General features: G+C 33.2%; 1 protein-coding gene across 2 annotated transcripts in view; it reads right to left on the minus strand.

Moving 5' to 3' along the window:
• The window catches only part of LOC145683956 (uncharacterized), a 248,482-nt gene that overhangs the window by 27,581 nt on the left and 203,994 nt on the right, over positions 1 to 16,907 (minus strand). For both annotated transcript variants that reach the window (XM_081755672.1, XM_081755671.1), the window contains exon 4: positions 5,442 to 8,917. In XM_081755672.1, the coding sequence (XP_081611798.1) occupies positions 5,795 to 8,815 (3,021 nt within the window). In that variant the 5' untranslated portion in view covers positions 8,816 to 8,917 and the 3' untranslated portion in view covers positions 5,442 to 5,794. The remainder of the gene's footprint in view (positions 1 to 5,441; positions 8,918 to 16,907) is intronic.

The raw sequence follows: 16,907 nt of genomic DNA on the forward strand, positions 1-16,907 counted from the left end.
ACGATAGTTAACTCAAACTAACACATAGGTCAAGATATTTCTGCACTGCTCTTCCTCAATTAGTGTGCTCGTTTTTATATCCTTGATGTTTAATTATTTTTATGCCTATTTTTATCCTCCATGATTAAGTGAAAGTCGAAAGTTTGTTTAGCAAGTAAGAATTATGAAGAATTAGAAATTAGATCTGAGTGAATTAATTCATTTTAATTTAGTTTTATCTTTGTGTAGATGAGTTTGGATATGGTACTGTTAATCCTGCAAAAACATTTAAAAGTGACACTACATTTGCCTGCGATTTAGTTTGTATAAAGACTTTTAAAAAAGAAGAAAAAGAGATAAACCTTAACGTTGTTGAATACCTGCGCCATATTTATTTATCAGACGAATGACAGTATATGAGGGATTTTTTCTGTTTTCTTTGCAATTATCTGGAACTTTAATGGTTTGATTTTACTGTTTATTCTTCAAATCTATTTAAATAATCTTTGCTTGAATTGAACAGAAAGAATAGAATAGAATATCGTTATTGTGGTCAAGCCTAAGATTAAACAATGGGCAACGTTAAAGGATTACACATGCATGCTTTAAAATATTGCACTAGCAACTTTCATACTTTACAATAGATACATATTAGGGATGGCCAAAATTTCTTCCGGAATCGGAAATTTCACTTTCGGAATTTTTTTGAATTTTCGGATTTTTCTGAATTTATCTGAAATCCGGAATTTTTTAATTTCTGATTTTTCTGAATTCTGAATTTTTCCGAAATCCGAAATTTTTCCGAATTCCAGAATTTTCCAATTTTACTTTCCGGATTCCGGAAAGTAAAACTTCCGGAATTGGTTATCCCTAATACACACACACACACACACACATATATATATATATATATATATATATATATATATATATATATATAATTTAAAATATCACCAGTGAACAAATAATTCTTGCGCTTCAAAAAATTCATTAATATTATAAAAAGACAATGCCATTAATTCTTTAAAGACCTTATCTTTAAATTTATCAGGCAAATAATGAATATAAGTTGGTAACATATTCACAAAAGTTATACCAGCAATAACATAACCGTCTTTAACTCTAGATAATCTGCTGTAAGATGTATCGATTAGTTTGCTCGATCTTGTATTAAAGGGTATGTATGTATATCATGTCAATATAACATAGTTAGAACATTCTGTTTTGTGTAGATCAATACTAGATAAATATAAAGATTGATTACAGTCATTATCTTTAGTTCAACAAATGGTGGTTCACAATGTTCATTATAGAACACAACACTAATTATTCTAACAGCCTTCTTTTGCAATTGTAACGCATCATTTAAACTGCTGTTACCCCAAAATATTAAACCATGCGCAATTATACTTTAGAAAAAAATGTAAAATGCAGTTTCTAGATAATTTATTGGCACTGTAGTTCTTAAGGATCGCAACAAACATATTCTTCTTGATAATTTACGACACGTGTTGTGTATATGCTTCCAGTGCTTAAAGTGAGGCAGTATGAGCCGGTTATGCATCCGAAAGTTCGAAAAGCGGCTGGTATGGCATAAAGGTAAAAATAACTGATTTAAATTGCAATTTGCGTGCAAAAGACAACACAGTTTACACAGAAACACGATGTTAACATTGAGTCAACAAATATGTATGTACTTTCAAATATTTCGTTGCTGCTGCTTTGAAAGTGAATAACAATTCCCTATCACTCTATTCAATGACAGAATTTGTGTTCTTAATTTTTTTCAACATTTCGGGGAGCAATTCTACCCCCTCAAAAAAATCTAACTATCTTACCACTCGCCTAAGATGTTTAACCTGGATCCGCCCCTGGCATTGACAGGACTTTTTTTTTTAAGAAAAATCAAAATTATTCTTTTCGCATTGTCTGGACTTCTGTGTTCACAATTATAAAAAAACTAGTGTTGATCACGAGACGAGACGAGACCAGAAGAAGATTTTGAAAATGGAAATGAGATTGGAAAAAATTATTAAGTACTAGTGGAATACAATGTAATACAAAGCAAAACAATATTCATTGAATACTAGGCTGATGATACTGGGGAGTAAAATATTTACATTACTAGTAAAATATTTACTTATTATCTCTCTTTCTCTCTTCCCATAGATTCTCACGTCAAAAATGGTGCAAAAATGTCAGGAGTAGAGATGCTCTTTAGGGTTATGTCGAAAATACTGCTCTTAAATGGCCATATTTGTTCCATACCTTCACCTCATCTGATGTCACTTTAAGCACTGTATGCTTCCCAGATCAACTTACTATCTAACATGATGTCAACAACTTTTATGTTGTCCATACTAATGTTAGGGTAATCTGTAAGTGTACAAGAGCACAAGTGTTCAAATTAAATTTGGTGCAATGTTGGAACATAGTGTTTGAATAAATAAAATAGTTTATATACAGGGCCGGTTCTACCATATGTGCAACACGTGCATTTGCATGAGGCGGCAAGTTTCGAGGGGCGGTAAAATCTTGTCATAATTACATTATTTAATTTTTTTTTTTTTTTTTTTTTTTTTTGGAAACAGACTTCATGATGTTGGTAGTTAGTTAAATTTATTAAGTTGACCTTCAATTTGAATACTACATTTATAAATCATGTTTAGGTTGCATTAGTTTAAGGTCACATGGACAGTGCTACAGCAAATGTTCAAACAAATTCCAGCATGAAGTGCATGATTGTTGTCAAATACAGCAACTCAATTCTCGAACAATAGCGAACACCTGTTCCATTTAGTTAGTAATTGCAGTTTTAATATGAAAACTAGTCTTGTCTTAGTCACAAACAATTTCCTTATCATTGAAGGTGGAAAGTTTTTTTTTTCTAATTTTTTAACAGATGTAGAAGCAAAATCAATGAATAAAGATAGAAGAGCTAGTTGCACTGGAATTACGAACAGATATATTAAGATTGATGCTTGACATTGAATTCTATAAAAAGAATTACAATCTTTCCTCTGCAGATGTATTTGCTTTATCTTTCACTAACATAATTGATTATTATTTAAAGAAGAAAAAAGACACAACGAGATTGTATTTGTAGTGTTTAGGTCTTTCTGAGTGCAAGTGCACTTTCCCTCCCCTTCGTTATTCATGATGGGATACCACACTTAAAATCGTGGCTTTTAAAATTTGATCTTTCTCTAGAAAGGGGGACGGTAAATAATGCCACTGCACGGGGCGGAAAATTATCTAGGGTCGACTGTGTTTATATATACATAAATTTGATGTTATGACAAAAAAATATATATGAACTCCAATGTTACACATTATCTTTGTTTTTCTTTTAAATCTATATTTTTCTATATTTGAATTTTAAAAACTTAAGTTAATGTGTAATATTAGCATTTATTTATAATTTCTTGTGACAAATCAAATTTATACACAAAATATTTTATTTTGCCACAAATTACGTTCCAACAGACAAGCGATCATCTTATTCGTGTTCCTGTGCTCAGTAAAAATAATAATCATAATAATCAACCAATTTAAAATTTTGTCTGTCTATTTTAACTAATTAGAGACTTCTGAACATGAAAATAGCATTAAAAATTTCCGAAGTTTTGTGTGACAGATGCGAATTGGATTGTGAAAAAACTTTAAATTAATTCATTTTGTTGATACACAATTTTAAATACGTCACTAATTTATTTATTTACCAATGGAATCAGATTAGAAAATGGATTCATCTTACAGAAGGTAATACAGAATGTAATAAACCAATGTTGTTTTCTTAAAATCAGTCTTTGACCTAAATACGACTTAATAAATATCTATCTATCTATCTATCTATCTATCTATCTATCTATATATATATATATATATATATTTCTTCTGACAGTTACTTAAATTTGTTTTAATGTATTAGATAAAAATTGAAATGTTATTCTAAATTACAATTTTGATTTAAATTACAGCTTAATGCTTAGTAAGATTCAGATTTTTCACTATGATGTCCAGTCTAGAAAAAATGTTAATGAGAACTTAATTCTTTACAAGTTCTGTGCTACAGCTTTAATCAAAGAACGTATATATTCCGAATAATTAATGTACCCGTTCAGCTGGTGAGGATTCTTTCAACTTTGAAAGCAGGTGAGAACAGGTAAAGGTTTTATAGCGAACCGAACTTTAGGATACCTTATATTAGATTTTGTTCTTTTCGAATGTCCTCCAATTTGTGTTAGACAAAAACATGTCTTCATTTCGGAGGAAACAAAGATTGATTCCTATTGAAACCACTCGCCTAAGCCGAAATTTCCACAATAAATATCCGCGCCAGGTTCGTAGAACAATAAAGCGATAATATTTGCTACTGTAATATTCTCTTATCTTATTTTCCGTAGTTTGAAGCTGTACTTTTTTTTTTCTACTTGCCTATTCAGTTACATGTTATAAGGTAGAAAAATAACTTATTATGTTGCTTTCGTCGAAATAACTTCTTGAGTTAGTGGATCATACATTTGCTGACGCCGCGTCGTGTAAATATGATGTTATAAATAAATAAATAAATAAAGTGTTAGCAAATACAGTGCTGAGCTTCTCCACGACGTTTATTTCTTTGGAATAATTTCACCCTTGTGAAATTCTCATGTGGATCAGAAAGCAATGTTTCCACCTGGGATATTGTAATAGTTCAAAACAAAAATGGTTTCTCTTTTTCCTTGTATATACATATTATACTTTTGACTGATTCATTCAATGTTTAGAAGCTTTCTCGAGTCGATGGTGATAGAATAGATTAGGTCTTTTAGAAGGTAATCTAAAACCTGTGAGTACTTTTTCTTTTTTTTTTTAAGTGACGGGGTCCAAAATATTAATAATGATAAAAAAAAAGGTATGTTATCTTGCTGATTTCATACATTTCTCTCAATTTTCATAAAGTTTTCTCTTATTTACAGGTCGACTGACAGACCTTTGAGTCCATTGAAATGAATAAAACAAGGTACAATGCATTAAAATATAATAATTCTGCTAGCAGAGGTAGACAATTAAGTGAAAATGCCTGCATTTTGGATATATATATATATATATATATATATATATATATATATATATATATATATATATATATATATATATATATATGTATAATGAAGGGAGGTGGAACATTTTTATGTCCATATTCATCAACAGTTCATACAATTGATTTACTTTCGCCTTTTCCAGCCATGTGGCAAAAACCTTGTTATCTAGTGATATAAACATTTAGCTTTCAAGTCACGAATGGTTCGTCATCGGAGTGTGTACAAGAGAAAGAGAGAAAACTAATATTAAAGGCAATATAGTAACGTTCGGTTGTGTATTAGTATTTGCCATTTATAACGTATATTTCCTTTGATAAAGCACATATTACTTATATAATTTACTGAAGGTTGAAAAAATTAATAAATTGAACTTACCTTCCAAAAAATATTCCGTTCAGTCGCTGCATCATGAAATGCACATCTTTTGGTAATGCATTGACATTATTTTGGCTTTATAGATCAAATAATAAATGACAATGGTTTGGAATTTAAGGTTTATCCTCTTTGCTGTCTTTTACCGTAGACACAATTGTGCCAGTGCTAGAGGTGCTCTGTGAGAAACGTTCTCTAAATCTCTCCTGGAGAATATTTAAAAGACGATTGTTTTAGGAAGAGAAATTTAGAAACGTACGACGTCTCCTTTAATTTTTCTTTTTTAATAAAAGAGAAACTTGTAAACATTTCATTTATTATGTGCTGCAAAGTGAAAAATGTTTTTGGTTCTATGCTCAAGATTGCTCATTCGCGTCATCTTGAGAAGATTTAGCTAGCAAGAAAGAAGATTCTAAAGTGCTCTTAGTATCTTTATTAATGGTACGTACACTGGCATTTACTTGTAGATTTAATGTAGATCTATAAGCCTCTTTAAGCCGTGCTGATTGATCTTCAAGATTACGTTTCAAATTTTCAATAGTTTGCAGTAATATTTGTCTTCTAAAAATTGTTAATTGTTGTTGAAATTTCACTTTTTCCTGTTGCCTTTGTCGTTGTTCTTCTTGAGCTTCTCGAATTTTCGCTTCTACTTCTAAACGTTCTTGTCTAATCCTTGCTACTTTCTCCTCGAAACTTGATTTCACTGACTGTAAGGATTTTCTGGTCTCTTCTCGAGTGGCAAATGAATGATGTCTATACAATGGTTTGGTTCTAGTTTTAGACGGTGACTGAAATCTTCCTAACGTATTGCACGTGTAAATTTTTCTCTTGAGTGGTTCACTCTGAGGACAATAGGAAGAATTTCCGACGTTACTTATATCAATCGAACGAAAAGTCATCAACTGTGGTTGTTGAGTATTCATCTCTTTAACGTTATGCTTATGAGATTGCGGATTTTGCACACTAATGCGGTGACGACTAGATGATGATGATGATGATGATAATGATCTCTTTAATCTTCCCGAACAAGAAGCATGATGTATATTTAAATTCGCTCTTTCAGTGATGGTTTTCTCGTACCGTTCATTCACTTTTGGGCTCGAAAACTGTGAGGAAACAGATTGCAATAATTTCCTATCTTTAGCACGACACTGTCCATAGGATATCACTTCTTGTTTGTCTGTTTTATGATATTTATCGAAGTCTGTCAATGACTCTAATTCCAACCTGCTATGTTTCATTTTAAGAAGTATATTTTCCGCTTCACGAATTAGTTCCTTGTATTTTTGATCAGCTTCTTTGTCAGCTTCTATTAATTTTATTGTTTGGTCCACTGTAGATGTGTCAGACATTGTGTTAGAATGTACAGGCCTTAATTTATCGTTTGAATTAAATTTACTTTCACGATATATTTCATCTTTCATTTTTCTACTTTGACTAGAACGCTGAAAATCACTTCTTAATTTTCTCTTAGAGAATCCATTTCCCCCAATCTTGATTTCTGCAGCAATATCATGGTTTGTCTTCTGGAAAATAGACTCTATTTCCTTTGCAGCTGAAATTGAAAATAATTGTGCATCTGTGTCTCTTGATGAGGGTATTCTTTCATGTTCTACAGACAAGGCGATTTGTTGACATCCTGGCTCATGTTTTACAGAGTTAGAATTATTGACATCTTTCTTAATTCTACTTGGAACTACTTTATAATTTCTATTGATTGGTCTCTTATTATTTGACTTCTGAACTTCATCGTTATTAGTAAATTTGACTTCTATTTGACTAGAGGGAGATGTGTGAATATCTTTTCTATCTTTTGAATTACGTTTTCTTTGAAAAGCATTCGTTTCAGTTTCAGAAAAATTAACTTCATCTTTACGCTTTGACACTTGAATGCTAACCAGAGGAGATTCTCTTAATGTTCTCTTTCGAAATGAATTAGTAGTGGCTGAACGTTTCAAATATGTTCCTTGTTTATGATTTAATTCATTCTTTACCTCGCTTTTAAAGTTCTTTTCATATAAGGCTTCCTCACAATCAGTAGGTTCACTATCACTCAATATATCGGTCTCCTTCCCACAAATGTAATTTTCATCTTGTTTACTATCCCCAGTTAATATAGTGTCCTTTGTTACGTTACTAGAAGCTGATGTCATCGAAGAAAGACTGTCGTGTCCTTGGGAATTCGCTCCCGCATCACTACAAGTTCCAGTCTTTTCTAAACAACACCAAGATTCTTCCTCTTCTGGAACACTATTACATCGAATGAGTAACGAAGAACGAGAAGATTGACTCGCTTGTGTCAGTTCTCCACTTGAATTTGCAATATCTTGAGTTAAAAGTTCTGCCTGGCAAGGAAGAGTTACGTCACTTCCGCTATATGAATTTCGTCCACTCGATGAATAACTAGATCCATGTGAACTTTTGGAAGATTCATATTGTTTGCCACTGGCATCGCACTGTCCATCGTTCACAAAATCACCCACTTCGGGATAGGAGAAGTTAAACGCAGTTCTGTGTCCATGTTTTTCTTTCTCGTTACTTACCCCACCCATCCAAGGATTTGTTCTGATACGATTTCTTTGCCTAGGTGAGTAAGTTTGCTTCAAATCATGGGAGTTCTCGAGTTGAACAAAAGTTGTTCGGATAGCATTAGACCGTCGATTTTCTTCTACGGACTCTCCTCTAATGTACTGTGTAATTCCTTTATTAATTTTTACATTAGGATTAGGAACAACAACTGGCTTGTTTTCAACATCTGTTGTTATAGTTCGCAGTTTCTCAGTCGGCGTAGCACAGTTTGACTCACAAGATTTATGATCTACATAAACATGTGAACCAATTTTCGCCGCGCTTGCCTTACGTCTATCACATAATCTAGATTTAGTAGGAACTTCAGAATCCGTTGCTTTATCACAGAAAACAAAACGAGATACAGTTGGTGTATGGGACGATTGAAAATAGTGTGTTCCAGTTCGCAGATTAATATAATATTCAGGTGGTACAGAAGCATCTGGAGAATTTCCACGTGCTGACGTTCCATCCGTAGAATAACCAGTACAGTATGCTGACTCAGGAGAAGATAAATTGCAATAATTCTGAAGAAGTTCAGACGGCTGAAATGAGTTGGATAGGGAAATTAGTGTACAATCACCATAGGAATCAGCAAGTTCACTAGAAGACTTTGGCGATATCTTTGGGAACAAAGGGCTTGTTGGCGAATTGCCAGCAGAATCAAGAACAGGTCTGTCTGGGATGGACACCACAAAATCTGTTCCTTTTGTACACTTTTCCTTATTTGATCTCTTCTCTTTAGATCGTTTCTTTCTTGGTTTTACTATATGTGCTTCCATCCACGATCTTAACTTCATTCCAAACATTTCGGTTGAGCTACAAATTGCCAGTACTTTTAGTGGGAGAACTACAATCGTGGAGAATGAAGAAAGGTGTTGTATGTTTCATTATGTCCTTTAAACGAAAATCTGAAAAGAAAATGAAAGACACTATGAGTTCAATTAAATATTTCTATTAAACTAAAAAAAAAAATACTTTTTAAAGTAAAAATTCAAGAAAAAACTTAGCATATATAAAGCGAAAAGACAGTAAATAAAAAGTTATATGTACCTAGGTAAATCATTGAAATAATTTTCAGAATACTCCCTAAAACATATTTACATTGGCAAACAAAAGGAGCAATACAGTAATATAAGTATGTAATTCAATTCAAAATATTACTTTAAAAAGATATGCAGCTTAATGCATTCACAAGTGGAATAAAAAGTGTGGTAATTTTATGTTTTAATCACTATTTGTATTATGTTGCTATAGTCTATTTCTTTCTTTCATACGGACACCTATCGTAGCTTTTAAATAAACACATCAACAAAATTTTACAAATATTCTGAATTTACAACATAAACGTTTTATCTTATTTGCATGAAAATACATAGGTTGCCAGCCATGTTTCTTAAGTCGATATGGTGTTATTGTTTAGCTCTTTTCAATAATCCCCTCAATGCAGTATCTTCTTCAGAAATATTTGACACATAATCAGTGGTGCATTTAATCATTTAACATACGGTTCTATAATCAGTCTAGTAAACTGTCTTATATTTTTATTATAGATTATATTTTTATTATTATTTATTTCAATAAAACTAGTAACGGTGATTAGGATTAACCCATGTAACATATTAATATTGATTTTCAAAAATAGTACTAGAGAATTAATTTTCTATCATAGTGCTGGGTTCAAACGTGAAGAGACAACTTTAACAATCGGTTCGGACAAATCGACTGAATAACATCACGGTACATAAGAAATATCACAGCTTCAAGAGAAAAGTGCTATAGTGCGAGTACGGATACACAAGGATAAAGCAGCACATACTTCGCAATTTCTCTCCAAGGTGTGATTTTGTATTTTCGTAGGTGAAAATCGATTTCCTGTATCACCTCAGTTGCTTAGCTATCATGACAACTAAGAAATCTTACCACATTTTTTTATACGAATAATCAAGAGTTAAGTATCTGCGTGTCATTAAACTACAAATTAACAACTGCATGGTGCTCTAAAAGCGTATTTCATAGTACTACATTAAAAACTCTACGTTCTACATCAGGAAGGACATGAATGGAGAACATATAGTCAAACTGGATTATGTAATAACTATTAGGGGTATGTGAGTTCTTGGTTACCCTATATATATATATAAAACAAATATTGCAGATATGTTAATTTTTTCATGCATTAATTGACTGTAAGCGTGCAAATCATAAACGAAATGATGGTATTAATAAGAAAATAAAATAAATAACAATGTCAACGTTCCGTCACACATACTGGAAGCAAATAAACCTTGTCTACTGGATTTTTTTTAGATAGCCTTACTTTCTGAACTAATTTTGGAGGATATCGGAAGTTATGTTGACAAAGGAAATGATGTCGAAATTTGGAGGAATTCGGAAGCTCAGAATAACATCAAAGTATTAAAAAAAGATTCACTACTTTCCCCGAACTTTCAGGTCTCTAGAAGCCATCTTTGTTTTCTCCAAATAAAATATCGCAGTCAAGAATTAATCATTTTTAGTTATTGGTTTCTTTGAGCAGGAATGAATCATATAAAGCTATTATTTTCCTTGATCAACAATTAATCATTTCTAGCTATTGGGTTTCTAATTTGAATGTGCGACGGTTTCATACGGTATATTTAGCTATAATTCTAATTGATCCAGCGAGTAGGTCATTCTTGTCGGGCTATAACAGGAAACTGAATAAAAAAATAAAAAAAATAAAATAAAAATAATTGTAGTAGTTTTAAAATGATAAGAAAATAAAGACAAATAAATAAACAAGGCAAATAAAAAATGCATATAACAGGGCAGAAGTGCAACCATTAAAATTTGAGCAGAGTGGATGGTCTAATGGTTCTCTTTTAGAAGTTTGATGCGAGCTGTATGGAAGTTAAAATGAGTGCACATGTCCAATGGCCAGCTGCGACAATGAGAAATTGGCTACATTGCGATGCAATAGACACTTTGATCGTCAATTTTCTCAATTTGTGAACAGTTCATTATCGAAATGAAATAAAGAAAGCGAACTTTGACCCAAATGTTAATTATGTTCAAAACTTAATTCCCAATTCCCCAGTCGTTTTTCCATGAAAAAGCAATATGCAATGTCGACTTCATTTTTCTCTTTATGGATTAATTTTTCAAAACGACATTACATGAAGTGTGTATCTGCAGCTGTAATTAGAATCGTATATTATCATGACTAATAAATAAGGAGTAGAATGCATTTCAATGCACTAAATCGTTAGGATGCCATACCACCTCTGGTTTTCAGCGAAGAAGACATACCGCTTCTGGTTTTTCAGTAATCAAGACATACCATCACTGGAGAGCAGATGCTAAATATCTTTAGTAAATCTATTTTTATACACAGTACTTGACGAATAGCTTTGCACGTAAACAGATTTTATTTCTTATGTAGAAATAATTTCTAAGTTGACAACACCAACATTTTCGTTATCTTTTTCCTATCTTTTTTTTTTTTTTTTTTTTTTTTTTTTAAATGAGATCTAGTTTATATTTTGATGTGCCCTATTGAATTGTTTCCTTCTTATGTATGTGTGTGTCTCCTTTCTTGAATGCATATAAATATCGTGTTTTGAGCATAGGCGGATTTAAAGATTGTCTGCTAAGGGGGGCGGATATTTCGAGGAGTTTGGAATACCCGTTTCTCGAGTAGGGTCCGGGAGTTTTCCGCAGGAAGTTGTTAATATAAAAACTCGGTTTTTGAGCATTTTCGTGTATAATTTCTCTATAATACAACATAAAAGGATTTTTTTTTCCAGAAAGTTATTGGTGATAAATCAAAGTTTCTCCATGCCCCCCTCCCCCGTAACTACAGAAAATCTCTTCAGTGGTCTTCAGTCATTATGTAAATAGAAATGCAATCTTTTAGGCAACATACCCTCACTGTATTTTAACATTTAGATAGCCGGTATGTCAAGTCAAAATCGTAATAAAACATACCGCCTCTGTTTTTTTCTCCACTTTGAACACTGGTTAGCATGCATGATTTTTGTAAGCGTAGCTCCTGTTTCGATGCTTGTTGAAGGCACAGAGTTTTTGACCCAACATCTTAAGGCAATGGGAAACTACTTGAATTAAAGATAGTGAACTCGGGTTCAGAAACATAGTAATAACGATAGTGGAAACCGATTAACTTAAAATATTAGTGTAACTAGTAAATAAAAATTAGAATATGATTCTATGCACTGAATTGTTAGCGTGCATGATTTTTGTGAGTGTAGCCCTGTTTCGATGGTCATTAAGGGCACGTATCTTTTACAGTTATGAATCAGCATCTTGAGGCAACTGGAAAGCTATTTGAATTAAGGATAGTGAATTCGGGTTTAGAAACTCAGTAACAACAACGATGGAAACTAATGGATTGGCCATATGTTATCCAATTGAACACCTTTTCACATTCCGATAAAAGGAATGACTAAAGCAAGCTGAGAAATGTGATCCTTTTCTTGAAACTACACGGATATAGAGTTGGCACTTTCTAGAAAAAGAGACTGCGGAACATACGAACAATAAACAAACAAATGGGTTTCGTTTCACAGATGTAAAACTACAGTAGACTTCCAAACTATGCAAACTGAATACTGGAGTAGATCTATAACTTCCAATAGAGGGATAATATGAGAGATGGAACTTGTTCTTCTTACACTGAATTCATATCAACAACAATTTGTTTCTATGTCTTACAATATTATCACTATACGGGAACCAATATTGAAAACGAAAGTTCTATTTATTACTTCTCCTAATTCTAGCAGAAGAATAAAGCTAAGATAAAATTTATTCTTCAGATATTGAGCCCTTACAAAAATCGTTTGTTGCCTCATATCACTGTTTTGCTCTAGAATAATCAACATTAAAACCGAAAGTAATAGTAGATTTCTATTATTTCTGCTTGCAATAGAAGAGTAAAGTCGAACATGAAAACTATTTTTCCTCTATTTAATCCTAAACATGCTTCTTGCTATTTATTACCGTTTTTTCAGTGTAGTGACCGGTATTGAAACTGAAAGTCATAAATTTTCACCACGTCCAGTTTCAATAAAGGGATGAAAATGGAGATAAAACTGATCTTTGAGGCACTGAATCCATACCAGAAAGTTATTTCTCGCTATATTTTACTGTTTTCGCACTATAATGATATGTGTTAAAAGCAGAAGTACTAGTACATTTTACCACTTTCACTTTTAGTATAGTAATGCAGATCGAGATAGTATCTTCTCTTGGGACGCTGAATCGATTCTAAGAAACCGCTTGTCCCTATCTACTTCCGCTTTTATTTTATGAGAATCAACGTTAAAATCGGAAACGTTTGACTTCTTCTGGTTTGAAACCAGAAACAGTTAATTTGAACCACTTCCGGTTTGAACAGAGAGTTAACTGACGAGTTAGAACTTATTCTGGCGACGCTGAACCGATTCCAAAAATCAACTTCTCGATATCTCTTACCATATTTTCTCTGATACCTGTCAACAGGCAGACAGATAAACGGACGGAAACAGTCGTTCTGTAAGACTTTCGACACTGAATGAAAGGCATAATCCGGAAATCTAAAAATACATTTACTCAACAGTGGTGGTGACGACAAGATTGATTCCATGACATCGACTGAATATATAATTTTATGTTTTATTTTTTCTATTAGGTTTGAAACAAGAAAAAGACATTTAACTTTTCATTCAGAAGTCAACCTAGTATTCATAGGGTGCTAACTTTCACATATATGGCTATTCAAACGATATGAAAATCTGCTCAGAATACAATTCATTATGTTCACGTAATTATAAAAGTGTCAGTTTAATATTCAAGATTCTTGATTGTCCGAACAATTATCATGAGCCCACTCAAAACAAATCATACATTGAAGCCACGCTTGAAGTAATTAGGCTTATTGAATGGTAAGTTGACGGTATGAAATTACAGTTTTAATACACTCTAAAATGGCAAAATCTGTGTAACAAAGAAAACAGTATCGAATATAAAAATGTAAAGAAAGCACATGTGTAGAAACTGCCTACTTACATATGCACGAACCATTGAAAAGCTGAACATTTACCTACACAAATTGCAAGTAATCATGCAAGGATCTCGAATGTTCAAACAGTTTTCATGAGGCCACCTGAGACAAATCTTACACTGAACCCAGTCTTCACGTGAAGGATTTACATATTTCTCGTCAGAAATAAGACAATTATAAGTCATATCTGTAGAAGTGACCGTTGCATTGCATTTCTTACGTGTCTCCTTGTGAGATTTCTTCGTCTGGTTGGGCTGTTGTTCTTTAAGAGACTTCTTCACAGGAGTATTTATTAGCACTTTGGCGTGGTTTGCCTGACGTTTCTGTGTTGCCTTTTGATTACGTGGCACTGGTGTTACATCTGCAACACGAACGACTGATAGCGGAGAATCATTATGAGTTTCTTGAGATGAAGTACCTGTAATAGGTACAAAAGGCTCGGCCAGATTATTTTCCTGTTACAAGTTTTCTTTTACTCGAGTTTGATCCCTAAATGTGGAAGCTGAATCCTTTTGGAGAAAATTTCATTCTCAGTGACTGTATTAAGTGGTGCTAGACATCATTAAATACATTCTCATTTATTTAGTTAACTCCACACGTTGTCACCGAGCAATGTCTTCATCGGGTAATAAACTTCTTTCAATAATATTGTATTTCTGTATAAATATAGCCAATTAATATCTTGATAGATTTTCTGAAAGCAAACCTGCCATGAGCAAAATATGCCTCAATGGAGCATGTTTATTTACACGACCAAACATCTTTCGAATACTACTTACATTGTATGTCTGTGTATTGGGAGCGGGCAAAATGAAACAGTTCCACTTTGCCCGCCGCCGGGGACGCGGCACTAGTCCTAGTCGTCACGTAATGAAATAAAACATGCAATATTTAGATTGGGAGATTCCCGACGAGCATGCACGAAGACAACTCCATTCGACAAAAGTAACCGTTTGGGAATCGATTTCAAGTCATGGCATCATTATCATCATATCAACCTCTCTTTTGGTTTGATGCAGCTTTCCAGCCTTTCCTATCCTGGACCAGACATTTCACTTCTTTGTAGCTTTTCTTCCCCATATCTTGTACTATTTGGTCTATATATTTCAATCATGGCCGCCTTCTATGTATTTTCCTTCTGCAACTCTCTCCATAGCTAGTAACACGATTCCTTCATATCTCATAATGTGTCCAATCATTCTATCTCGTCTTCTCGAAATATTCTCCAATATACTCGTTTTTCTCCAACCAGTTCCAATACTTTCTCTTTTGATAAATTGTCCATCCATCTACTTTTCATCTTTCTTCTAAAGCTCCACATTTCAAATGTTTTTATTGTCCTAGTGTTTACGTCTCACATCCACATGATGACACACTCCACACATACGCTTTCCTCACCCTTTTCTACAATTCTATGCAGATGCTTTCGGTTAGAAATATCTAAGTTTTTCTTCAAATGTGTTCTTCGCCTGGGCTCTCTGGATCTTACATCTTGTTTGCATCTGTTATCCCTCGTTATTTTACTCCCTTATCATGGACCCTATTTCCCCAAAGAGGAAACACAACAACTGTAATAGTTAAGCGAAACCAAGAGCAGATAATAGTACGATTTCATGCAAATTACAGCCGTTTTGTGATCTGTATGATACTGATTTCAATCAGCAAATTTTTCAACAAGACAGAGCTACCACTCAGATAGGCCAGGGGAATAAATCAATGTTACAGGCACTGTTTCCAAAGAGACTAATTTTCCTTTTCCTCCTAGAAGTCCAGACCTAACAATAGGTGCTTTCCTGTAGGCAATGTTAAAAGAGAAATGCTTCAAGTCCGTCCCACGAACTGTGGAATATCCTCGTTGCGAACACTCAATCAGTAATTGTGGAGATATAACCCCTAAACAGTATTCCTGTATGTTGTCAGCAATCATAGAATGCGTGGAATGTACAATTATCCATGACGGGCGGCATGTAAAACATGTCATTTGGGATAAGTACTTGTATAAATAAACTAAAGGTATTACTCCGTCCTGTATAATTAAGTTTTATCTTAATTGGTAAGGCAATTATTTTAGAGCATCAATTTTTAGGTTTATAAAAACAATTCGTGCTTCTCGGTTCCCTGGAAAATTGCATATAAGGTAACTCCTTCCATGCTGACTCTGGATTTATTACTTAAATAATTAATATTTTCCTGACCAGAGTATGTACTTCTTTATTAAAATTTTACAATGCAACACTCCACACACTTGCTTTCATCAGCGTTTTCTTCAGTACTATCCTGATGCTTTCGGTTAGAAATTTCTGAGTTTCGCTTCAAATGTGTTCTTCGCCTGAGCTACTCTGGATCTTACATTCTGTTTACACCTGTTATCCCTAATTTTGCTAATAAATTTTAATAAAGAATATTAGTAAACAAGTTCATACTCTGATCTGAAAAAAAATATTAATTATTTTCTGCACATAAGAATTTACACTTACTGTCTGGATCAAACCTCTTGACGTTTAAGGCGTACCTTCTATTTTGTAATACCCATTGAGAGTTGCGCGAGGTTGTCTAATACTCGATGCTTAGGAGAAATATTATTTGCACTCAAATATGTCTTTGTTCATAGAATGTTAGTGTATGTTTAGGAAAAAAGAAAATTATTTCTAAGTAATTAGGGGAGAAAAGCAAGATTCTACGTACAGTGGTTCATTATTTTATTTGTAAGATTGTTTCTTCATACACAAGTCTATCTAAACCAGTGTTTTTACTTCGTTCTTCTATCTGTGTTTCATAATCGAAACATTTCACGTTATACTTGTACACGAAAGGAAATTAAATCCGACAACGTCGCTCTTACGTGCCATTGGCTTTCG

Source organism: Thermobia domestica, chromosome 4 (genome assembly GCF_964235325.1).
Source record: "Thermobia domestica chromosome 4, izTheDome1.hap1.1, whole genome shotgun sequence".
Lineage (NCBI taxonomy): Eukaryota > Metazoa > Arthropoda > Insecta > Zygentoma > Lepismatidae > Thermobia > Thermobia domestica.